The 26,383-nt window shown below is 37.8% G+C and overlaps 1 protein-coding gene across 1 annotated transcript in view; it reads left to right on the plus strand.

Annotated features, from left to right (window-relative positions):
- Positions 1–5,199: 5,199 nt before the first annotated feature.
- Positions 5,200–26,383, plus strand: part of ZCCHC2 (zinc finger, CCHC domain containing 2) — a 28,778-nt gene continuing 7,594 nt past the window's right edge. Inside the window, exons 1-8 of the mRNA XM_010188046.1 lie at positions 5,200–5,307; positions 8,550–8,626; positions 11,085–11,156; positions 14,219–14,331; positions 16,238–16,332; positions 19,710–19,793; positions 22,094–22,151; positions 24,832–24,967. Coding sequence (XP_010186348.1) covers positions 5,220–5,307; positions 8,550–8,626; positions 11,085–11,156; positions 14,219–14,331; positions 16,238–16,332; positions 19,710–19,793; positions 22,094–22,151; positions 24,832–24,967 — 723 coding nt within the window. The 5' untranslated portion in view covers positions 5,200–5,219. The remainder of the gene's footprint in view (positions 5,308–8,549; positions 8,627–11,084; positions 11,157–14,218; positions 14,332–16,237; positions 16,333–19,709; positions 19,794–22,093; positions 22,152–24,831; positions 24,968–26,383) is intronic.

Consider the following 26,383-nt stretch of genomic DNA (forward strand, 5'->3'; position numbering starts at 1 on the left):
AGAACTAGGTGACAGGGTGCAGGTACAGTTGCACACAGGCCTGAGTAAGGCTACCTTTTTGCTGCTGTTGTCAAGGGAGGGTTCAGCGGCACATATGCAGTTTGAGCTGATTGTGGCTTCTTAAGAGGTGACGTTTAGCCTTTGTGCTAATGTAGCTACATAGCTATCTATCTGTGTGTCACAGTTGTGAAGCAATAAGGGTGGTAGCTTGTGAGGATGGTTTTAAGCAAGTCATGGCTTGAGTCTTGTGACTGACACCACATCTATTAATGATTTTTCTGCCATCTCTCAAATTTCTCTAAGGTACAGTTACTGTAGTTGATAACTCGTGATCATGAGTTAGACTTTGATTTTTCCAAGATGCCTTCTTTCATCTGGTTTTGTTTGCCAGTTCCCACTTGTACATGAATGAATGAACTGTGCCAGTTTACATCTGCACAGCCTGCAAGGCTAAGTAGTGCCTTCCCTAACAGCACACTTACTGAAGCCTTGCAGAAAAATAAGCTTTCATTTGTGAGCATGTAGAACTAATCAGACTGTCAAGATGCTGCAAGCAGGTTTCCCTTGTTAGTGCTCATCAGAGCTGCTGCATGAATAGCTCTTTCATGAAAGTGTGATGCAAACATCAGAAGACTGATGTGCATCGATCACTTGTTCATGGTGATTAGTAGCTGTCCAATAACAGATTGCATTAAATATTGCTAAACTAATACCAAAGTGATTTTTTTTGATCAGACATCTACTTTAATAGAAGACAGTTTGGACATCTGTCATGTGTCGACTAGCAGAGATTTACTAAGCTCATATATGAGTTACACGGAGCAGCACCCTTCCGAATGGGATGGCTTTCCATGTTAGATGTTTGGTGCTTGTCTTTACAGTCATGGGAAACATCTCAAGTGATAGGTGTTTTTTTTAATATAGTACTTGCTTTCAAGCATATGAGGAATGATGTCTCGGATGCAACACTTCAGTCTAGATTGTGAGAGCAGACAATTTTTAAAGTGCTCTCTTAGCTCATTTCACTTTCAAGGAGAAACATAGTTGATCCTCTAGCCTGTCACAGAGATCTGTATGATTTTCAAATTAGTTATCTGGCAGCTGGTTTGGCGTCACCCACATTTCTTGCTGCACTGTATTTTAGTCATTAGCAGTAGTACTTTGAGCTGCAGTCAATCCTTGCATGTGAAAGCCTTACAGTGACAGAGGCTTATGCAAGCATTAACCTTACACTTGCATGTGTTGCGTGGATACATTTTATTTTCTGACAGGGAATGACTAGCACAATTAGTGCTCTACAGCATGACCATAGACAGGAACTCCTTGGCAACATACCAAGTTTTCAAGGACTTGTGTTTGTGGTGTGGCCAGCACTAGGTAACAACCCACGTTGTCAATATCCAGTGAGCCTCCACGCTGCCTTGACTTTCCAGACACTTGCATGCTCGAGTTGCCCGCTCTGACGATGCCACTTGTACTGTAGTACTTGTGAGTGTGTGAGGTAGGGCTGTCACAGTAGCTAACACCAAATGTGAAGAGTTGTGATGCAGCTTCAGACAGGATCTGGAGCTGGCACAGAAAGCAACCCTGGCAGGCTGTAAGCTGTAAGGTAAAGCTCTGAGTGCCCTGGATTACCTCGCTGTCTGTCTCCTGTGTTCCACTGTGTTCCAGTGTGTATTGTGAAAGCTATCGTTCACAGAATGCACGCAGTACATATCACTGGCTTAACTTTGTAGGTGAATGGTTTTTCAAGTGAATAAATTATGAACTTTTTTACAGTTATGATGATTTATAAAATCATCGATGTCAGTGCTTGTTCAATTACACGTTTGAACCATGTAGTATTTTGCAATTTAGAGGGTGCTGTGGAAGGAAAAGTAACCATTCTAGAATAATTCTCTGCAAAAATATATGAGCACTGTTACAAAGATGATGTATGTGCTAGGTGAGAAGCAGTTTTCTAGTATTAGGTGATGGAGCAGCGCTATTTAATGCTGCTTTGACATGAGCTGAGCAGAATACATCTTTGAAGTAAATCTTATCTCTTTCTACATCTATCTTCTAAAACCCATTCACAATTTGTTTGACTTCTTAACTGGCAATTATTTATTAGAATAGATTGTATTTTTTTTTTTCATTCATCAAAACACGCAAAAGAAGGTCTGACTAAATTTTGTTTTTGGATCCATTTGTGAGGTTTTTTTTTTAAAAATACTTGACTGGTTGGAAGTCTCAGCTCGTTCTTTAAAATGACTGAAGCACTGCTTTCAGCTCTTACAATCATGTTTTCAGAGGTGGAAAAAGGCATCTTAGAGAAGTAAAGCTAATTGAATAGTTTGAGAGCTTCTGTTAATCTAAATGTCTGCCATCTTCTGTATGCAGTGTGGAAGAAAGATATCAAAGTTGCTTTTGGCAAAGCATGTGGCTGTAGTTTAAGGAAGACCGTAGCTCTGCCAGAGAATTGACGCTGATCTTCTCTGGAAATCTTGGTTCAGTTGTTTGATTTCATGTCATGAAGACATTCATTCTTGTACCAAATTATGTACTAAATTTGTTAGCTTACACAGTTTGGACGCAGGCAGTTAATGGTAGTAGTAGTGCCTTTTATGGGCAGTCTTGAATCACAGTCTCAAAAGGCAACTTTAATACTCAAATGCCAACAGTTTTGTGAATAATGCATGACCAGGAGCTGACACCTTGAAAGTGAAGTATTTGGGTTTGGTTATGTCCACAGTTGTTAAGAAATGTCTGACAAACCAGTATCAGTGGGAGTTGTGAGGAGGTCTAAAAGTGGCTCTCTCCAGAGCATCCTTGTGACTTTTTTTAAAATTAAACTAAACTTGAGAATTTGCTAAAGCTGTTAAAATGTAATCTCGTTGATATACAGCTATATTCTTTTCTCATTCCAAGTCTGACATTGCATTCCTAATTTATTAGGTGTTAGAAGCATGAAATACTGTTTTGAAGTTAATTTTGCTGACATTGTTTACTGAATGACTTGGGATTGGTTTGAGTTTTATCTTGAAGAAACAAATAATGCTCTATATTTTCAGTCTGATTGGTTTGAAACATGCAGTTTCTGACACTGTAAAACGCAAACCATACACTGGATTAGGTGAAACAACTAAAATGTCTGCTCAGTTCCTCAGACAATCTGTGCTGCAGTCTAAAGGCACATAGATGTTAACTTGCTAACTGTGTACTGCCGTTGATGTGACTGATGAAAGTCGCATTAAAAGTATGCCCGGGGCATGTATTTACTGGGTCCTAAATGATTGAAGGTATTGTTAGGAGTTGCTACAGTTTTTACCTACGCTACAGATGATGTAGAGCTGGTTTAGTAAGGTGAAACAAGCTTTAGTTGGTGTCTCTGTCAAATCTGAAGAAGTCCTTTGAAGAATTCACAGACTGCAAGGGGATTACATTATCTTTTGACACCTCAGTACTTCCTTGTTCTGATCTGTCTGTTATAACAGTCTTGGGGTCATCTGTACCAAACAGGGTAACTAGTTTTGGCTGCTGGTTTGTCCCATTGTGTTGCACAAGTCCTTCAGGGAAAGAAAAATAAATTACATCTATTCTGGCACTTGTTTCCAGATCCTTATACTTCTTATATTTATAAATCTTCAGGTAGTACTCTTCTTTTTCTTTTTCCTCTACCAGTCTTTTATGAAGGTCTTTCAGTGGAGCAGTGTTCATCCTGAATGAGAGGAGCAGACTTTGAACTTTCAATATACATCTGCCTCAAAAAGTATCAGTTTCTCCCAGGAATTTTGTTTTATAGAGCTACTAATAAGATAGATATTTATTTACCTTCTAATTTTCATGCAGACCAGTTGCTAAATATTGGTAGTACACTGAATGTCCTCTATTTAATTTGCTGCTTTTGAAAGCTTTCTCAAGAACCCTACTCTCTGTTTTAGCTTCCAGTGCTTAATACAAAACAGCATTGTGGTGAGAGAACCACCTTCTCTCCTCTTGTGTGCTGCTGCTGCTACCACCATCAATATGGTATTTGCGTATTGATGGCATTTAGGTACTTGTCAAGCTCATATGATATACTACTTGAGGCACCTCTGTTTATCTGTAACACTTAAAACAGATTAATCCAGAAGCTTGCTAGTAACTTCCAGTAAGAAATACCTATTTCTTTCTGGCTGTATACTTTTAAGGCAACGTGTCATTTCCTCGAAACACAGAATTATACTGGTCAACTGGCAAAACCAGTTGCGTCTAAAGTCATTGAATGATTTAAAACTTTCCTGAATTTTAGCTTGGTTGGCCAGTGTGATTTTTTTTTTTTTTTTTAACCGAGATCTGGACATTGAATAACATGTAAATCGATACATTAATGTTCTATTGTAATTTGGGGAAAAATTATATAGGCTCTTGTTACTCTAGAGAAACCACCCGAAGTCCATGTTCGTCTAATACTTATCTGTAGTTTGTCATTGTTAGTTTAGTTTATTCTTTCTTCTCTTACTTACCTGTCCATGTTATCTGTCTTGTATGATCCTGTTCTATCCATCCTTATGCATTGTATTCAAACAGTAGTAGTTCTTGGCAAGTAGTTGTGAAGTCTGCATGCAAATGTGTGGGGAGATGAGCTTTCAGTCTGTCCTTTTCTCTATGGAAGAGTGGGTGTTGGTGGCAACTGGTTGCGTTCTGAATGCTTAGTTAGTAAGAGGTGCGTGGATTTAGCTGTTAGGACCCTATGTCCTGACAGACTCTCCGAACAGTTATTAATGATTTCCTATGTAGAGGAGGTGGCAGGCTGAAGAATACAGGGCATGAATATAATTGAGGAGAATATGTTTAGAGTGTAGTGAGTAGATGATTTCACAGGTTAGTAATTGAAAGAGTTCATACTAACAGTAAATTAGAACTGAAGTTCTGAGCTAATGGTCTTGAATTATCCAGCTTGAGATACCCTGAAGGCACATGATCTGTCCCCCACCCTGTTCTTTTTTTAAAATAAGGTCAGTGAAACTCTGGAGGTTATAGCTGACCTTAATAAATAAATAAATAAGAATTGAAATGGCTAATGAGCACCTTTATGCCACTGTCAAGAACTTATTTCTCCTGTAGAATACCAAATAAGAAACTCTTTTTTGTGATTTCTGCTGTTTAGAGCAAGCTTTGATAATGTACATTCTATTAAAACACTTTGCTCTTTTTCTTCTTTCTCAATTTAGAATGACTTTTCCCATAGTGACTGCATGTCAAGTAATGAGACCAGTTTGCTAGAACGAACCACAGCACCTCATGATGGACTACCAATGGCTTCCCATAGACCTCAGCGAGAAGGTATGTTGTCTGAGTTTTCTTTTGAGGAACACTAATGATTTTTTTGAATGCTAAACTCTGCCTGGAGTTGTAGAGATCTTGCATCTGTCTTGCTGCTCATCTGAATGAGAAACTGCAGTGCTTGGGAAGTGTTATAGCTTCTCTGCTGCCTACTTGGTCTGTCTTTGTTATAACAAGTTGTCATTCTTGTTAGCTGCTAACTATAGTGAAAAAATGCATGAAAATTGATTGCAAATGGACTTCCTCCTGAAGAGAAAGGTGGAATTTGGGAGAAAACAAGAAAATTTAATGTCATTATATTAACAATGTTTTGATTTTTGAAGCAAAACTAAACATAAAGATGCTGTGAAGCAGTGGATAGCTTTTGCTGCCTGATTCAGTTGTTTGTGATTAGTTTTAAAAAAACACACAAAGAAATAACACATATTAGGTGGTAGTTTGGAGAAGTGAGAGGCTTTCGTCTTTTGACTCTGTTGGAGAGAAGGAGAACAAGGCTTCAGAGCATAAATGGAACTCTTCTGTGCAATTGCCAGCACAGTTTCTTCTCTTTGAAGAAATGAGCATTATTACAAACAGATTTATTCTTACCCTTTATTCTCCAGCAAGATTAGCAAATCACTTGTCTACTCAAAATCAGTCTACACTATCCTGCAGATAGTGAAGAGCTGGCATTCTGGGAAAACTATTGCTATTCCTTTTGTCCTCATAAATGTCCTTTTGTCTCTACTGTGGAGATTTAATTACACTTTGAAGGCAGGCAATTTGAGAGTTTTAATTCTTTGCAGAAAACACAGAGAGATTATGGCAGATTACAGAAAACAAACCTGTTTCAAATCCTTTTACAGAGTTCAAAGTGTTAATACTCACAAATTAGAAACACAAAAGGGACACTCTAGCTATGCTTTTGAATTAAGGGAAGCTTAGAAAAGTTGAATAATTGAATCTAGTGAAGAGCTTAAATATTCCTTAGCATTCATATTATCATAGAAACTACAGTGAAGGGTCAGAATAGTTTTGTGATATATGCTATGTAGGTATGTGATAGCTACAGAAATCTCCTTAGTGGGTTAGAAATAGCACTATTAATAAAACATTATGTTTATTCTTAGCTGTGATGAATGATTTTTAGCAATCTTAACTTATACTTACAATGGAAGCAGTGTCATGTATACATGCCTCACGTAATTGTCCTGAATGCACGTGTTGTGTCCAAAATAGATGTAGCGATGTAACGTGCCTCATTGGCTTGTATATTCAAACATTTCTTCTTGGTCTAGCCATTTAGAATATTTAAATGTGATGGTGGAATCAGAATTTTAAAGCGATCTGTTGAAACTGTGGACCTAAAGCTGTGCAGCAGCAACACTGTAATTACCTGTTACATCAGATATTACGATGAAGTATGCAACAGCAACAAAAAGAAGTTAAGGAAGCTGAAGATACTACATTGTGTAATAAAATTTCTTTATGCTTGAGGACAAATATATTTAACATTGAGAACATTCAGTAGTTTAAAATAAACACAATGTTGCTGGAGAAGCAGCTTGTCTGTGAATGTTAATGGTGTTGGTTTCCATAATTATGTATGCTAAATATATGCATGTAGTGAAATGCATTTTAAACCACTATTCTCAGTTGCAGTCATGGGAATCAACTTTTTATTTAACTTATTAATATCAACTCCACTGATGGTATAAATTTTAACATTGGCCATTAAGAAACTTTACTGCACCAAAACTCACATTGCACCATAGGCTTTTTTCTAACAGTGCTGTTACCTATACTAGACAAGTAAAAATTAAGATCACTAAACTTTTGTCTTTTTGTGGAATATAGATGTATGTTATACGGCATCTTTAACTCAGCTTAGATTTCTCTGCTTGTAATAACTAACCTTCATTAACTGATAAAAATGAGCTAACACTCTAAGCTCCAGGTAGAGGGTTACAACCGCTGTACACCAGCACACTCTGTACTTGTTGGTCTTTCTACTAAAAGAATTAGAAGCTGTAACACTACCACTAGGTTTATACACTGGCTTATTGTACCTCTAAGGAAACTGCTAATACTCAGTTCTTTTAGAACTGGTGTGTTTGATGGGGATGATACTTAAATTGTAACTTCTAACAAAATTCATTAAAGGTTAGATGAAATGCTGATTAGCTAATCTCCAAGAATAAGCTTTGCTTGTCAGAGCTTAATTTTTTTTTTGTTACGAGTAGTTCCCAATATATCCCATGTAAACATGCAGTTAAAAATTGAAAGGAAAATGTTAGCCTGCCACCCACCTCTCCCTGAAAAAGGAAGTTTCAGAAGCGTTGAATGAAAGCACTGATGATGTAGGACTGATCGAACTGTTATAGAAATAACACTTTTTACATATGAAGATGTGTTCATGCTTGTAAAAGAAGAAAATTCTGTTGAATTTTTAGGCCAACATAGCAGGAAAAGTGGAAGGCCCATCTCAGCTATGTGAGGATTTTTCTGTAGAGCATTACCTGAACAATGCTATGTGTCCTCAAGAAAATCTCCAGACTGTGAAAGACATAGGGTGCTGCCTCTTATCAGGCCACAGCAAGAACTTGCCTGTTCACAAATGCAGTGGACTATGTGGAAGGGAAAGTTAAAGCAGTCCATATTGTAAAGTATCTTCCTTTTCAGTTCAATTTAATGATACCCTTTACAGTACAATCGTAGTAGCCTTGTGCTTCTCCTCTTCATTTTCTGTTTGCTAGCACTCACTTCTGTCTCCATCAGGCCTTCCCCAAGTGCTTCCTTCTACCTAAGTGCCTTTCAGAAATGTGGTGGTTCTGCCTTAGTTTGATCTTATTACTACTTAAAATTTCAGAAGTGTGGATATGAAAGGCACTGTCACTGAATTTTATCAGCACCTCTTACTTCTTGGAGTAAAGATGCAATTTGACTTCCTTTCATTGTCCTTTCACTTAGAGTGGCTATATTGTTGTATTTATGTAACTTTTGGTCTCAATAAGCTCTTAGGTAATGCAGAGATTCCCATGATGTGCAATGAAGGGGTTGTGGTCAGGCCAGAGAAACACATTGCCTAGAACAAGGCTACATCTGCCCCCTGCAGTTTGTTGTAGTATAATAGCGTCTGAGAAAGAAGGAGGGTTGTGTGCGTCAGTAAATAGCATACAGTGGTTCTCAGAGTGGCTAGGTAAGAAGATGATACATTTTCAACGTGTAATTTTGTTCTGTACAATACGGTGTTTTTCTTTCAGCTGTGCACATTGAGAAGATAACCCTGAAAGGAGTACCAAGAAAAAGGGCTGACAAACATTTGGAATACACATTCAAAGTAAGCAAATGACCTCTAGAATATTAAAATCATTGTCTTTGTGATATCTATGCACTGTAGATATATACAGCTTGTTTAAAATACCTGCTCAGAAGGCAATTTTGAATTACATTAGGGTCTTCAGAAATTCTTGGAGTTATCCTAGAATTCTCTTGGATTTTGTGTGCAGATCAGGTGTTTTCTGTAGCTGTGGGTATAAGGTGGGAAGGTGTAAAACACCAGCCATAGTTGGGTGTGTGACATCACTTCAGGAAACTTGGCTTTTGCTAAGTTTGGGTAAGCATTACAAAGAATTTGAATGCTACTTGATTGTTTGTTGAAGTAGCATAGGACTGCAGTTCTGCAGTTATATATTGCTTGGAGTCATACGGTCATCTTTGTAAAAATTCATGAAAAAGATCTATAAGAGGATGAATCCTGTGGTTTTTGACAAAACTGGGAGTTGGTTGGGGGTTTTTTTGTGTATGTGGGTTTTGTTGTTTTGTTTTGAGGTTTGTTAAGGTAAAAACAAGCTAAAAAATATCAACAGACTTGAAGGCCTACTTAGTATAGTCTTCATATAACATATGAACAACATATAAAAAAAATATGTGAGTGAATTTAAAGCAAAACTGAAACACTGCTTCTTACTACTTCAGAAAAAAAGCTTTCAGTATTGAGGTCTGCTATTACAAGCTGTAGGTGTTAAAGAATATCTGCTAAGGCTGTTGGTGGTGATGTTCTAATTGAATCAAAGTAGTAATTTTTTTAGCAGGGACTGACTCACATTGAGTCATTTGGCCAGTAGATGTGAGCCTGGTTGTATACCAGATTTGAACATAGATTAAATTTTACCTTTTTTCCCCAAACAAAATAATGTTTTAGATCAAACATTATAACTGGCCGTTTGGCATGGGTCATGGGAGCTCTTTGAAGAGGCAAACTTTAAAAAATGCCATTTTGAGCTGAAAACTGATTAATTGATCCCAAAGTTTGATACTGTATTCTCTAAATGGATGGAAATTACAGAGTTTTGTCTTTCCTGGTATTACCAGAAGCTTAAAATTCAATTTAAATTGACGTGTATGCTACTTCTGTTTTTGAAGCAAAGCAGTGGCAACAGATACCTGCCAGATTGTGTCTGAAGGTGACATTTGCAAAAACAATTTTGCACTCTTGCTGAGGACAGTAATGTGGAATTTAGCCTTTAATGTCTTAAAGGGTAACTTGTCCACATACCTCAACCCAGTCATAGATCTTTTGTCTGTGAACTGACTACTAGGTAAAATATAATAGTAGATAGGAGATGTTTAAACAGAATGCCTGTATGGTTTATTAATATTTAAAGTCACAAAACTATTTAAAAATTCAGCACGTAGGTGGATTTGACAGTGGTTTTGAATTTCTTTGTTGAAGGGGGAATGTGGAGATATTCTGGGAAGTATTTGAGTAAGCTTGAAACTCCTTCACCACAGTTCTTTTAGGAAAGAGTTTCCTCTCCTCATCTGTGCAGGTATATACTGTGCTCCTCACTGCAGATCATTCTGTGCTTGCCCAGACACTGCTTTTTTAGGGTTACAACAGCAATTACAGTCATGGCTTCCCAGCCAAGGCCACCAAGAGTAGTTGGCATTTCTGGATTCTAAGCTGATGGCACTTGGTAGTTGACATTATCCTGACATCTCTTGGGAGTAAATGTATGTTTACAATTGCCATGTCCACTCCTATTACACAGAACTTTTCCATGCATGTAATGGGATTCTTAAGCCCAGAAGTGGGCTTAAAGCCAGGCAGCACTCATCTAACCAAGCTTACTACCTCTTTTCTCAAAATACGCATGTGAAGGTGCTGTTGTACTACTTGCATGTTGTGTCAGAACAGTAAAGTACTGAAATTTTATACAAGCATATACCAAAACGCTGTCTAATTCTTTAGTAACTTGCAGTACTTTTCATGAATTACAGCAACTTCTGTATGACTGTGCAAGATTCAAGCCTGAGGCAGATAAAATTACTTTGTAGGTGATATAAACAAAGAGAGATCTTTTTATTCCTTTTTTTGTTTTGCCCCGTGATAATGGCATCAAGAGCTCAGTCCAGTACGTCTGACCCACAGTCCTTTTCTCTGGTACTTGATTAATGATACCTGTTTAATACATGTCCTGTGATTACAGAACCTTCTGCCTGGCTTTTTCTGAGTCACTAAGTCAGTAATCTTCAGGGGCTTCATTGCATTCACCTGAATTTATTCATACTCTCTAGCCACAAATAACATGAAGGTGATCTTAAAATGTACACTCAAAATTAGTGTAAGTCTTTGAAAAAGTACACCATTATTCCTGCTTTGCTGGGTATTTACTTATCTGCAAATGTTAACTCTTACACTGAGATCATCAGATTTATGGAAACGTTAAGATCAGCTAACTGGTGTGATATTTGGAAAAAGAAACTGTCCTCATTCTTTTTTCCTTCCTTACTAGGTAAACTGGTCTGATCTGTCAGTAACATGTGTAACAAAAACACACCAGGAGCTGCAGGAATTCCTGCTAAAGGTATGTGTTGAAATGTTTAAGTACTGTGTACACATCAGGTTTATAACTTCAGAAGTAGTCTTGGAGAGCTGTGTTTTCTGGGGTGTAATTGCAGAAACAAAAGGATGCCACTAGAGTTTTGTACTTCACAATTGTATAACCATTTAAATCATGTATATTGTGGTGGAGCAGCTTGACAGATGAAGCAGCTCAACAGAATGTTTGGGGAGTTTCCCAGGGGGAAATCATTTGTCCCATCTGAAATTGCTCTTATAGTTTTAAGTGAATACCATAAAATTACCAGATGAGTTTTTAATATTCCCCACAGAGTTAATGTGTAGATACAAGCATGGCTCGTTAGCTTATTAATGTCCCTGTTAGAATGATCTTAAGAGTATCATTTGTTGTTTTTAGTTAATGAGGCAGAGCCATGAGCATAACAGTTCTTAATTTTAATGTTGTATTTTTCAGTAGAACAAAAGCAGGCATATTCACTGTCACAAGGAGTTACATTTGAGAAAATCTAGCAACTCTTTGTGCATGTGTTTAAAAAAAAAAAGTACAAGTTCTCTTAGTTGTTCTCCCCCTTATCCCAAACAGGGAATGCATTTGTGTGTGTAGGCCACATGTAGACCTCATGAGTGTGATGACCTCAAACTGTGTGTTCCATTGCCAGTGTCTAATATTTTGTGTTCCACCTATTCTGGGAAATTCTGTATTTAAACTTCTTGCTGCTCAGGGCACTAACGAAAGATCAGGTTTGAGCATGTTTTGACTGCAGTGTTAATTGCAAGTGGAAAGCCAGTTACCATACAAAAGTCATTGTCTTGTTCACTGTTTAAATTATCAATGTTAGGTTTTCTAGTGTTGTAGAAATGAAGCAGTGAGTATTCACTGCTGCTTCAATCTAGGTGGAATATCTAGTTCCAAGAGTTACCAGTGCTTGATTTGTGAATATTTGAATTATGGATGATATGTCTGGTTGCACATGGGGTGTCCCACAACAGAGTACGTGCATCTGCCCCCAAAGAGAACCTTAAAAGCAGGACTGTCACGTGGGATCCTGTGCAGCTCTGGGATGAGTGTTCAACTGCATGCCTGCTGTTCCACCTCTAAATACCAGTTTTTGAAATGGATTCTCTAGTGCCTACTTGCTGCCAGGAGGAGGAGCCAGGCACATGGACAGGATCCAAAATTTTGCAGAGTTGTCCAGTTTGATGGCAGCTCTACAGATGTGGATTGTTTTATATGCTGACTGACTGCTCCAGCAGAGTCTAGATGTATAGAAGAGAAAGAGAGTTCTTAAAGCAGGATAAACTTACACCTTGCTTTAAGAAGCACCATAGAAGTATGAATGCTGTCAAGTTCATATGCATTATTATTATTTCCAGTCTTGCATGGCATTGTTTAGTAGTACGCTCAGTTTCCTAGGGACAGAAAAGAATGGTCAGAATACTTGATAGGAGATTCCAAGGTTGTGGGTGATAAGAGTAAAATTACCTGTAAAAATTGTTTCAGAATAGAAGCATCAGTGGGAAAAACTAAGGCAGTAAGTGGGTGCCTTATATTTAAAAAGCACTTAGAATGACAAGCATAAAAAGTACTTTGCATGTAGGAAATTACCCATATATGTGGAAAGACTAACAAGCTTGTAATAACAAGGCTATCTCGTTACCTGAAGTTAAGATGGTAAGCATCTAATCTTGGGCTTGTATAACTCTGAATCTTTAACCACCGAAGGATTTGAATTCTTTTTAATGAAAGTTTTAAAGAAAAAAAAAAGTTGTGGCTGTTTCTGGAGACGAAATTAAATACAGAACACCAGGACAGGAGGTTTGCTCTCATCCCCGTGCTTCTGCAGTAGCTTTTTGGTACTTTTTGGTTAATACTGACTAATTCTTCAGAGTTCCTCAGTAGCACATATTAAAGCCAAAGTAGTCAGTTAAGAAAAGCTACCTTCAGCACTTCTTTTTGGTTTTATAAGTAATTCATATACAGTGCCAGAGCACTGTACTAATCTAATGCTAACAGCACCTGGCTATCTGGATTCAAGAAGTTCCTTTTATGTACGTTACCAAGGAATGGTCTACATTAGACTTAGTGTCTCTATGTTAGTAGCACTTCATTCAGTGAAATAATTACTTTGTGCTTCGCTGTGGTACCACTAGTGGGATGTAATACCCACCTGGCACTCTGATTAGGTGTATTCCAGATATGCAAGAGGAAAGCTACTCCAGTGGAAATTCCTTAGTGCTGTTAGTTGTAGCTGAAGGCACCTATTAACCAGATTAGCAATACTTTTTGACTTTAAGGAAAAATGCATTTTTGCTGTGGCAGTTTACTTTTAATTGCCCCCAAATTAAAAGACTTTAAAATATAAATTAATGAATTTGATCAGCTTTCATGTAGTCAAGTACCTTGTTTTGGAAGTGGTAAATGTGGAAAATCTTGTTCTAGGGAATATTTTTCATTTAATAGCAAGAATTTTGCCTTCTGAACTAAAACATCAGAAGACCTCACTTTGCAATAACTGGCATTGGAAACAGTTATGATGAATTTTCATAAGATGTTTCGATGTTAATAGCAACTGGAGAAGGACTTGTGATTGATTAATCTCAGTATTGCTCACCGAAGTCTCGTGTATTATATAACTTAGTCTGTTTCTTTAAAATAATTGAATCCAGCTAAGTGATAATAGTGAATAGAGTGCATTCAGTCCTCCTTGGTAATCTTTAATGTCATTTTCAGACCTGGTTTCTGTGTGTGAAAGGTTTAAAGAAATAAATCAGAAAAGGCTGTAAATTAGTCTGGAAAGAACATAGTATTGGTAAATTTCTGAGTATAATTCTTTCAAATAGAACTTTAAACCATCCTATATGTGGATTTGATGTGAGGCTTTACAGCAAAGTGTTTCTCCAGCAAACTTAAATTATGATGATTTGTTGTATCTTTAGTCTAAATTACCTTACTCAAACTGGAACAATAGTTTCTTGTTGATACCAAAAGGTAAAAAGACTGATGGTGAACAAATACAGTCTTTAAAATGTCAACTACTCATTTTTAAACATTAACCTTTTTCTCAGCTCCCAAAGGAACTGTCTTCTGAAGCATTTGACAAGACTATTTTAAGAGCACTAAATCAGGGTTTTCAGAAGAGGGAAGAACGAAGGCATGCTGATCTTGAGCCCATAATCAGGTAAATATTTTAGCAAATAACCTGAAATGCACCGCCTGAAAAGTGATTGAAGTCAAGCTAGATGACTTTTAGGGATAGTGGAAGTTCTGCTGCCTAAACAAAATCTGTGAAGAAAATAGGAGGGCAGTGATGAAATAGATACCCTTAACTCTTTTTTAATCTTTCAACTGAGACTCTTGATAAACTTTAATGGTTTACTTCTTTAGAAGTAATCATACAATTATGAAAATATTTGTCCTTAGCAGCATTATATATCAATGACTGGCACTTCAGCGAGGGTCTTACCTCTGTTATACAAGGGTATCTTTAGAAAGAAACGGTAAATCAAAGTGCGTATGTTCTAATTTTATGACAGGATAGAGTGAGAGAACAGAATTTGGAAAAGAATAAACAGTAATAGTGGAGCATGTATATAAATTAAATACAGTTCACACACTTGTAAGAAAGTTGCCCATACCTCATAACCTCCTAACTAGCCATGAGGAACGCGGGATGTGCTGGTTAAATCCTGTAGCTCAGAACAGTAATAGGAATTTGGGTGGACCTCGCTGTTCTTTTTGCTTGTTAAAAATATCTTGTTACATTTGTTCTTTCCTGTCAGGGTTGTTCAAGCTTGTACAAAACAACTTAAATTATTCATCAGGTTAGGCAGCATTTCCTGAGTTAGGGTACTTGTTGAAGAATTGGGCACTGCTTTTCAGGCTCCTGCTCAGATACTGCAGATCCAAGCACATTGGATCTTCAGGTTTTGTCTTAATACCTTAGCTATAGAAGACAAGAGCTGCTCTGTGCCTCAACCTCCCCCTTCCCAATTTTCTTTTATTTTGACCTGTAATGTTGTCTGTTTTTATTGGCTTGATTGTCAAGCCAAAAACTAAATCTGTGCAAACAGTTTTTGACTAATAAACATTCTGGTTTTAAATTAGTAAACTTGTTAAATAGAACTTGACTGAAGAGAGCATATCTGTAATACAGAAAGGATGTGAGGCCTCACTGCACAGTAATTACGAACCCAAGAGATTCAGTTTGAGGATAACCTTTGAACGTATCCAACCGTGTTATGGTATGGAACTGTAACTACAATTTGCAAGCTAAGTTGTGACTTCACTGAAACACACTGTGAATAATCTTGTGGTAATAGCATTACTGTATACAGATTTTGTTTTCTTACAGTATCAGTGTAGCATAAATATGTATTTATTTGGGGGTCTTAAGTATGTGCCAGTTGCCAAAAATGGCTCTGCCCTGCCCCCCTCCCAAAAAAATAGAACTGAGTAGAGCTTCCTGGCAAGTAATACCTGAAAACGTAGTGTGGAACGCAAAAACCATTCATTCTTGGCCTGTTTTTGTATCTGAAGCTAATAGAAGTTGTCACTGACCTCTTGGAAATGGGCTCAGACCAGTACAAAGCAGTATTGAGAATCCCACCCTTTGCTCTTGGAGATAATTATGAAACTATTAATGACTTTATAGGTGCATTCGACTTTGTATTTAACCAAATAAGTGTATTAAAAAACCCAGGTGTATTGTTTTGGGAAATTAATCATTAAAATATAAAGTCCAGTGCTTTTCTGACTTGGTCCAAACTCCTCTTCGATTAAATGTTACAGGTGGCCAAAATACTTGAATTGGGATGGCTCAAAAGCACTTGTCTATTAAATTAAAAAAAAGAAAAAAAACAAAACCAAAATCAATTTCTTGTACTTACTGTACTCGAACCTTAAACTAGCACTGAACAGCAATGCTCAAATTAGCATTTAATGTTGTTTATGCTGAATGTGCAAGTTCAAGTGTTTGGACTTCTTAAGAACTGTCTGCTTTGCTCTTAAATGGTACTGTAGTAAACTTTTGTGTTCTTCCTAAGGAGTATTATGTCCATTTTAACAAACTCTCACTTAAATTTCAGGCAGCTATTTTCAAATACATCGCAAGCTTTTCTGCAGAATCAGAGAGTATACAATTTCTTCCAATCAATTTCATCAGAATCTTTGCACACTCACAGTAAGAAATTTCCTAATACTTTCTATATAATAAAAAGTCTATAAAAGCCATTCTTCCTGTCATGCCTAATTATGTTTTTATAATTACTTATTCATGTTACCTTGTATCCCACTGGTCATATTTGAACTCCCTACCAATGAATAGTTGCTTGAGCAGATACTCCTGCTTTTGACAGCGGGAACGTGCTACGTAGCTTTGTTTTCTCCCCTGCACCATTATGCTGTTAAGAAATAGATAATTATGAGTTGAGTATGTGCAACAGTATGGGACTTTTTTCTTTTAAGAAATTTTGGAACAAAAAGCTTGATCTGACCCAAAAAATCACATCTGGTTTTTATTCTGTTTCTTTTACAGATGAAGCGTTTGTCTTGATATTTAAACTAAGATTCATTTTGGGTTCATAATACATAAATAGTGGGATGGCCCTAATTTCAGAACATACAGACTCTTGTTTGGAGCATTTGCATTGCAGAGATTCCCTTGGTGGAGCTCTTACCTACTTGTGTATTACAGATTGTGCAACCTAAGCTTGGCTTCTCTGTGTGGATGCCTTGGGTCTTTGTTTCTGTTGAATTTTCTCTTCTTTCAGTGCATGTTATACACCATGACAGTTAAAGGCACTGACTGTGAGGCCATTGCCTCAAAAGTTGCAGAAGACCTTAGTCAGGAATTGAATAATAAGTTGGGAGTTTTCAAGCAGACCGCTTATACACACTTGGAAGAAAATAGAAGAATGACAGCTGACTTTTGGAATGATGTGTGAGATCTGTGACAAGTGTATTATTTCCATGGTCAGATAGAGGTCTTCTGATTAGCGTAGATGCTGTAGGTAGTTTTGTGATTTTTTTTTTTGGTTTTAAGAAACTGTTACAAGATTCTTATATGGCAGTTTCATGAAAAAGTTGAGCTAATGAGCTCCAGGATGGTTGTGAAACTGGCTGGAATTTACTGCTGTGAAAATTCTCACAACTCTCTTGTACTGCAAGGCTGCATGGGGAGAAAAAAGTTTCCAAAGTCCAGAAAGATTCACGTTAATGATAGGGACACTGCACAGGGTGTATATATTTTAGTCTGTAGAGTACATCTAAGTGAGAAAAGCTTGGAAATGCATTGTTTTACGTGATTATAATTTGAAACGGGATGAAAAAGAACCAGTGCTGGGTTCCATTGTGATAGACTTGACTGCTTTAGGGCAGGGCAGAAGCGATCTGTGGGGCAGGTAGATTAGAAGAGTAAAATGGGCAAATGTCAGTTCTGCAGGAAGTCTTACAGATTATCGTGTGATCGTAAATGGGAGATAATTTGTATAATAATAAGTAAATGACTGGGTATATGAAAGTTTATGAGAATTTGTCACATCTAGAATGCATGACAGGCAGGATCAGGAACTTAATTGTTTAGCAGAGAGGAGGAAAAACTCCAATAGAGGATGACTTAATTCTTTGCGTACCAAAGAGTCATAATGTAAAGAGTGTGTTAAGACAGAAAGCGCTGAGCTTGTCTTGCTGTAAGGAACATTAGGACCAGGGGAAGACAAGAGTCTGGTGATTACCTGACAAGTCCAAAGCAATGAGGCAGCTCTGAGATTAAGGCAGAGAAACAAGTCAGTAGGTCAGGGTTGTAAAGTACAGGATCAGCGAGGTACATGGCCAGGCACAGGCATAGCTGCAGTGCACCCCAGGCAAGGGCCTGAGCTCAAATGTGTTTTCCAGGCTAAAGAATGAAGGCCCTAAATGAGGCCTTTTCCAGTTCTTTTCCAAGCAGTCTCACCCAAAATTGCAAAACAGCACTGTATCAGACTGGATGTTAAGCACAGACAGGTAAAGCCCTTGGGAGGGCAGGGGAAGAGGTTGCAAAGCCTGGTGGTTTGGTTCAGGGCCCTGACATTGATTTTGATATTAAGAGAAAGTTTGTTGAAGACAAATAGTACAACAAATTTAAGCATAGTTGTTTTTCTGTTGAGAAGAGGGACTGGATGACTTGTCTGTGGTAGCCCACAATCACGTTTCTTGTGGTGCGGGCTAGTAAAAGATCTACTAAGACAAAGGTACTTGCCCTGCTCATTCCCAAAAATCACCACAATTAAACAGCTCATGTGTTTTTTTTATTGGTGGCCCCTGTTTGGGCCTGTTTGGGATTCTTGAAATCCTGCTAATGCTTGCAGTTGGAACTTAGCCTGTGGTAGCATATTTTGATTGTGATGACAGTGGGGAGGGCATGGAGAGCAAGCATCTCTTTAAGAAAAATCTCATCATAGGTCTCAGATCACACATGCAGAATTAATTGACAGAGCAGCTGTGGCTTAAATTGGTCTTCAGTTGCAATTTAGAGTCAGGGATAAAAATCACAAAAAAAGAGATACAAAAATACTTGGTCTTTCTGAAAGACTTGAATGCTATAGGTATGGTTTTAGTAAAACCTGTGTGGAAACAAATTCTATGTTCAGTGAAGGATCTTTTTACCTTAAATAGTAGTTGGAATCTCACACTGAATAATATATTTAGTAAGCATAATTATGCCACCATGGTTCCAGTAAGGAAGAAGTCAGTTAGCTCCCTCCTGGTTCATAATGTCGATTATTTTAGACACTTTTTAAGGCTGGAATAGACTTTTGATTCCAGCAGACTTTATTAGAGCATGAACTCTGGGGGCTTTGTATGTTCAGTGCATACAACACTTTGAAGGATCTTCCTATCAACATTTCAAGTTCCTAAGCAACAGCTTTCAGATGCTTTTACCTGCACTAACTTGGAACTTTTTGAGAGGGAAAGATTAGACTCCTACAGTTAGATTCATTACCAAACTTAGTCCTTTTTCAGACTGTGGCAGTGGTATTTTTGCAACAAAACTGTAAATCTTGTTGCCACTTCTTTTTCCCATCCCATGTGGCATGAAAAGGCGAAAATTGTGCATGAAGACTGTTAAAGGCACTGGAAGACTTTAGCCCAAATTAGGTCTCCTTTGGCAGGTGGATGATTTGACAGTGGAGGAGTGTAATTTGTTGCAGAAGATTTCTAGTAGCTATCATTGGTCTCCTCCCATTTCCTGCTGGAACACAAAAAATATTATTAAAATATCTGAAGTACAGGATAAGAGGAGTATTTCTAATACTACAACCACAATCCCAACCTTTTGAAATTGCACCATAGCTTTAAAATTGTTCTGCACACTCTTTTTCTTCAAAATAAATGTATCTCCATAGAGCCTTTACTCTTGGAGATGGCCTGCTGTGAAGGAGACAATATTCAAATTACTGCCACACGCAAACCAGTAAGTCAGTCTTCCATTTCCCTAGCTTCCAGATTAGTGCACGCATTCAGGAACTGTCTAGATGTTCAAGATCTGTAAAGTTACTACGTGAACTTTATTCTCTGCAGGTAATTTACAACCCTCTTTGAAGACGGTTAAGGCACCAGAACACTTCAAGGAGGACAGTTCAGAAGCTTCAAGTCAGGAGGAAGGTAGTTGTGTGCTCAAAGGTGGTTCTTCTCTGAGAAATGTTACCACACTCAATTCTGGAAATCATGCAGCTGACTGATTTCTTCATTGATACAAAGCTGAGAGATTTGAATCACATGTGCTGTGTAAATGAAGAATTTTTGTACGCTGCCAGCAGTTTCCTTAGGCGGTTGCTACATAATCCCAGGAGTGGGAGTGTCCATAGGCAGTTTGAAGGCAGAAGTTCGCAGCTGTGTTGAGCAAGCAGGAAGATACACCTTACACTTTACTTGAGCCAAATTGTTTGCAGCTTTTCATGGCTTTACCTGTTTTTCAGTTACCAGGGTTAGAAGTTGAGTGCAGCATTTCAAGAGTTGCAGACTGTTTTGCATTGTGTGCCAAATTTGTTTAGCTTTTAGTTTTACACAGAAAGGATGTTCATGTTTTCCTCCTCTTAATCTATGCTGCTATTATACTCTGGACTGTTAATAAGGACTGTAACTGTATGGGACTGTAGTGAGCATTGATTACAGTCTGAAAGCTGTGTTTTCCAGACACCTCAAAACCAGTTCACTTGTGAAAGCAGCAGCGTAGTGACTGGTCAGTAATTTCATTCTGAAAGGAATGGCAAGCCAGTTCTGCATTGTTCTCAGTAGTTGTCACGGAATCGCACCAAAATGGCTACACGCACACAATTAATTAACTCAAACAAGCTTTAATCTGCAACTAAAATGAAGCAGACAAAACTTCATTCACCAAAACAACATCCCACTGACATTTAACAAATGCAGGTTTGATATGCTGGTTGGGAATATTACCAGGCATGGCTGAGTTAAGAATTCTTAAGTTTTTGGCCGAACGATCCAAAATGTGCACTCACTCACTCACCAAAAAGGGAGGGCTCTCAATCTCGAGAAGTTACCTTAAGTGGCGTCCCAACTCAAGGGGAGAGTCCCCGACTGCAGACCCGCTGCTCCGAGGAGGACCGACTCAAATGAGTCCTCCGGCGGGGCCCCATTTATACCCTGGTCGAATCTGATCTGTGGTCAATACATGGTCGTGTCACCCCCTACTGGCTGAGGACCCCAACTTTCCTGCCTTTGACCCCCACTATGTGGACCAGACATGAGCTGTGAGGGGGGAGGCAGTCCTGGCGCTACCAGGGCCAGAAACTTTAGCACTGTCATTGTTGGGTCTTTCTCAGGTCTTTAGTAGGGTGGGTGCATCTGCCACAGTAGTGAACAACTGGAAGCTTCTGGTTGGTGGAAAGGATGAGAAATGGGACTGATAGGTTAACATGGACCACTGAACACTTACGCTAGCTTTCACAGAATGACACCACTCTCACTCTGTTACACATTATGTGCAATTAGTAATCCACATATGCAGCTCAGACAGCTTTTTCTTATCTTAAAAAAATCACTACCATATTCTTTAGAGTTCAGAATGCACCAAGTAAATTTACAGTATCTTTGAAAATTGCACAAATAGTGTTTAATATACTGTCCTTAAAAAAAAAAATCTGTTCACCTGATGAAACTACAAATGCATTTCAGAACACCTTTTTGTGCCATTTTAGTGAAGTGCTACCAGAAGGTTAAGAACTGGTGGGTTTTTTTTAAAATTATTTTTTTTCCAAACCATTATTTGGAGTTACATGTAGCATTGAGAGGTGTTCAGGCAAAATGATGGCTATCAAGAAGGCCAAGATCATCAACAGCTGGAATTAAGAATAGTTGCTGCTTAAAAATGTAACAGTTGCCTTAAAGGAGCGGGTAGACTGTCTCTCAAGTTCTTGTTTCTTGTGTGAGGCAGGATCTCTTTAGATCGAATGTAATTTCTAAAGCTTTACTTGCATATTGAAGTTTGGGGTTCAGAATACAAGACTGCTCTGTAAGACTTGTCTCCATTCATTATTCAGAATGTGTGACATAGTTTTGAGATTAATTTTAGCAGTTCAGAAAAAAATCACAGAATTCTGTACATTTCTGACCAAATCCTTTCTTCTCTTTCCATCCATACTGGATGATACTCAGTCACACATTTAGTCCTTGTGATTAAATACAGAGGTGAGCAAACATAAACAATTGTTACAGTTCCTGTTTTTCTGTTTCAGTAGAGCCTTGATTATATTGTCTGTACAAACTGATCTGTCCTCTGTGCAACACCTGTTAATTTCAGCACTGCAAATTAAGCCTAGTCCATTTAATGGGCTTGTCTTCTGCTAAGCGTCTGATAGTGATGGAAAGATGAATTTGTTGGATTGATATAAAAGAGGAAATAGGAACTGCTATTGAAATGATGCATTGTTTATTTTTTCCAGATGTAATGCAACACACAGCAGTTCACAAGAAACATAATGGAAAAAGTCCTGTTGCCAAGTAGGTATTGGGATGTAATGTGACCATGCTACATTTGAACTTCATTTGTTAGTGCTTTGTTTGTGTTTCCTTCTAGATTAAACCGTGGTTCTGGGGTTTTTGTTTGAGGTGGGGTGTTCTTATTTTGTTTTTTATTGGTTGGGGGGTGTTATTAACTTAACCTGTACTAGAAAAATATTTCAAAAGATCTTGTTTCGTAATCTGTAGATCCTAGGTCATTTGGAATTCTCTTTACCAGATCTTCACTACTTGAGTTGATGATTTGATTTATGTTTATAAGCTGAGTAATATAAATTTGGATTGCCTGTATTTTCTCATGTGCACACACACACATATACTGAAAATTTCCATTGCTGTTGATGTTAAGCTTTTCTTCAGTAGCTTCAAAGATGGTCTTATAGGATAAGGTAGTCCATTCTTTCCCCTGCTTAATAGCAAAAGCGTGTATACCTTGCTGGTTTACATTCATTGTAAGTGGAAGCACTTCTTAACCATATTAAAGTAGTTTATGTATGCTTTCGGATACATGAAGTATGTAATGTAAATTCACCTATTAATGTATTTTGACCAGAAATTTTGGATATGTTTGCACGTAGCTGTGCAATACTTCAACTTTTTTTAAGAGAAAAAATGCATAAAAAATTTGTTGTCGTTTACAATTTTGTTCTTTGTTATCTATAAAACTGTCTTGGGGGGGGGGCAGGGGTGGAATTACTGGAATTAACAATAATTAGAATATAAATGTAGCATTAGGCAATGTTGGTTGAAGTTCACAGATTTTTAACTGGCAAGGTTCTTGTGAAACTGCCTATTGGACAACTTAGTTGTTTGTTTCTGTTTTGTTTTTTAACCCACCTACTTACTCTCAACTTGCATTTCTTCATGAAGAGAATGTCACCTTGACAAAATCTCTGATTATACATCCAGCCTACTGTGAAGTCATAAGAGCAGGATCCAAACTGAAAAACATAGCGTTACTACAAAAAAAATGTTTCTTCTTCATGTATAATAAAGTTTGTTAAAGATGACTGTGGTTTAGACTCTGTTTTTCAGATAGGAAAAGCAGGGACAGGCCTTTCCACAAACTTCCATGATAGAAATTCCTTTCACTAGCTATTATTTTTGGTTTATTTAAGAGGAAAAAATGTGTTTGCTACTTAACTGCTTAGAGGTCTGTTAGTCCTTTCCTGTTCACATTATGCTTCTGTCTTAGAATCTGTGCCTGTTATTTATGGATTCTAAAGAAATGGCACTGAATTAAACTCTTTTAAATAGGTATAAAACTGTCTAGAGACAAGAGTAGTTAATCTCAAATAGCACTGGCACATTTCAGGAAAGTTGGTACATTACATCTGCCTACCTTTTTGTTTTTATTCAGGATGGCAGCCTTACTTTTGAAAAGGCTCAAAGATTTACTGGTCAGAATGGGATCAGACGTACAAAATAAAAAATCTGGTATCTCAGCCTACGTGAAATGACTGCAAATTTGGCAGTGGATTCACTTAACTCCATTCAGCAGAAGTTTCTAAAGTGAACTTGCTTGTATCTCTGCAGTCACGGGCTCGTGTCTGTGTTCCAGGACCTTCTTGGGTTCTCACCACTTTCTTAAACTATGTTTTTAATGTTCTATTTTACATCTTTTAAGTAGCTTGAGCACTTATTTCCAGAGGTATTTGGTAAGTAGCTACTGGAACTTGAGCACATCTTGTGCTTTGAAGTGAGCTAGATTTCTGCCATCATAAGAACTGGGTAACATTTCATATTGCAGTACCCTTCATGGAGCAGCTTGTCAACAGCCCAGCATTAAAAGGCACTTTCAATTATCAGCACAAGTATTTTGATAAGAATTTAAGTGTTAACTAATTCCCTCTGTTTTTTGGAGGGAGCATCCAGTCAATACTGGGGCATGGTTTTGTATAATAGATGAAAAGTTTATATGTCTGTGTGCCCTTCTGACTCTGTCAGAACCCTGACTGTTTTTCCAGCAGTCTTTTGACCAGTGCTCTCAGACCCAGTTGAATATTGCTTCTGACCGGCTGCTGTTAAGAGAAGCTTCAGTGGAAAGCATTGTAAGGTCTAAAGTAAATGCCAAATGCAACTCCCCTTTCCCAGCACTACTCAAAACTAGCAATCCTGAAGGTAAAAATAATAAAGCAAGATGGTATGCTGAAATTCAAACCAACACAGCTGCGGTGTGATCTGTAAGTCGCCATGCGTTCCTTTTTGTAAATGTTTCATGAATTCTGAAATAGGGATTACAAGCTAATTCCAGCTCTGTCATTAATGATAAGGAAGAAGGAAGATGAATTCAGAATACATTTCTGTCTGGTAAATTTCCCCACATCTGGTGTGAAAAAAGCAAACAAAAGGACGTTGCAGAACTATCCATGGACACTCTTCTCTCAAGTACTGTTTTCTACAATTTCTGCTGTTCTGAATTTTGTGTCAAATTATCGTATGCAGATGAAAAAGGAACTCCAATTATGTTCGGATCATCAGTGCAACTTCAGAGCACAAGTACTCCTGTAATTTACATCTTTTACATCTCTTGAGAATTTCTAGGGTTTTTTGAAAGCACAATACCGCAACTTCCCAACATGATGCAAAAATGTCTGTACTGGTAGGAAAAACTTGCAAGTTTGTTCATGTGGGCGTAACTTTTGTTTTTTCCTTTCAGCAGCACTAGCAGTGCAAAATGTTCTTCACTGGATAGCCTTAACATACAGCACTCTGAGCAAAATGGGGTAATGGACTGGAGGAGAAAAAGCTGTATTGTCCAGCAGCACCCAGAGCACTGTACAAACCTACTTGACCAGGTGTGTTGCTGTTTTTTCTTTAAAGCAATATTCTGAGACGCTGGAGAAGACTGTCTAGTACACATAATTTGATTTAGCTTTAAAAGTGAAAGAGCTCTGGTAAAATGGTGCAAATAAGTGTCAAAGTTCAAATTGCTGCTGATGTATCTCGATGAGGAAAACCCTCATAATTACTTACCTCTGTCTCAAAGTTGCATGTCTCGCTTATGAATTTGTAAATAAAAGTTCCCAGTAGGATATAAGTAATCAGAAAAGTCTAATGTTCATTTCTAATCAGGCACTTTCCTGTTATTGTAACATTGTCATCAGAATTTCAGAGCGCCTGGAGGGTTTCTGTGTTATTGCAAGGAATAAACAAGAAGCTGTATTAATAACTATTAATATTAACCATATTAATGCTACAGTAGGGACAACAGGTTAAATATATGATGAACATGCTGTTCACTACGGCACATGGCAATAAGACAAGGGGTAATGGTTTTAAACTAGAAAAGGGCAGATTTAGGTTGGATATTAGGAGAAAGTTCTTCCATATGAGGGTGGTAGATCACTGGAACAGGTTGCCCAGTGAAGTGGTGGAGGGCCCATACCTGGAGATATTCAAGGTCAGGCTTGATGGGGCTCTGGGCAACCTGATCTGGTAACACTGTCCCTGCTTACTGCAGGGGGGTGGACTGGATGATCCCTTCCAACCCAGTACATTTTATGATTCTATATTCATTCTGTCTTACCTGCATTGTCGAAGTAGTTTAAGTATTTGTTGAAAAAAGTTAATAGCTAGATACGTATACACTTTTTGTGATCTTTGTGTCACTTCAGTGGTCAGTTTTGGTGTGAGTATATTTGAGAAGCATAATTGTTTATAAATAAAATCATCTGCTGAAATAGAGGAATGGAAGGAAGCCAAAGAGGGTTTTTTAGTTTACAAAGCAAAGTAATGAATTTAGATTTGCTTTTAAAGTTTAAATGCATCAAAGCTTGGAATACTGCAAGCTTGAGGCAAGGAAAAAAATCAGTATGCTAAAGCAGAGGAGAAGCTACTTCCTATTTAAAGTATGTCCAAAATACAGCATATCTGGACAAAGATTATTTCTGAGTTCTCATAAATTTTACTCCTTTGCCAAACATGAGATATTACTAGCAGCAGTGTACTTAAAGAATTATGCAGATGCTCTGTTTTTTCTTGTGCTTCTAGGCTCTGTTGTATTGTAGAGTTCAGTTTTGCAGCAACCTCCAGTTTAAGGCTGGGCATCTGCTTTGTCACTTATACTTCCCATCCTCCAACCATCAAATAATTCCACTTAAATCAATAAATTCTGTAGCCCCTTAAGCCTTGTGAGTAGCATTTTTAGCAGGTATGTGATGAAACTCATTTGTGTTTATCCTTAAGAAGAAAGCATGCAAACAATAATTTGA

This window comes from Mesitornis unicolor, unplaced genomic scaffold (genome assembly GCF_000695765.1).
Source record: "Mesitornis unicolor isolate BGI_N332 unplaced genomic scaffold, ASM69576v1 scaffold43937, whole genome shotgun sequence".
Classification (NCBI taxonomy): domain Eukaryota; kingdom Metazoa; phylum Chordata; class Aves; order Mesitornithiformes; family Mesitornithidae; genus Mesitornis; species Mesitornis unicolor.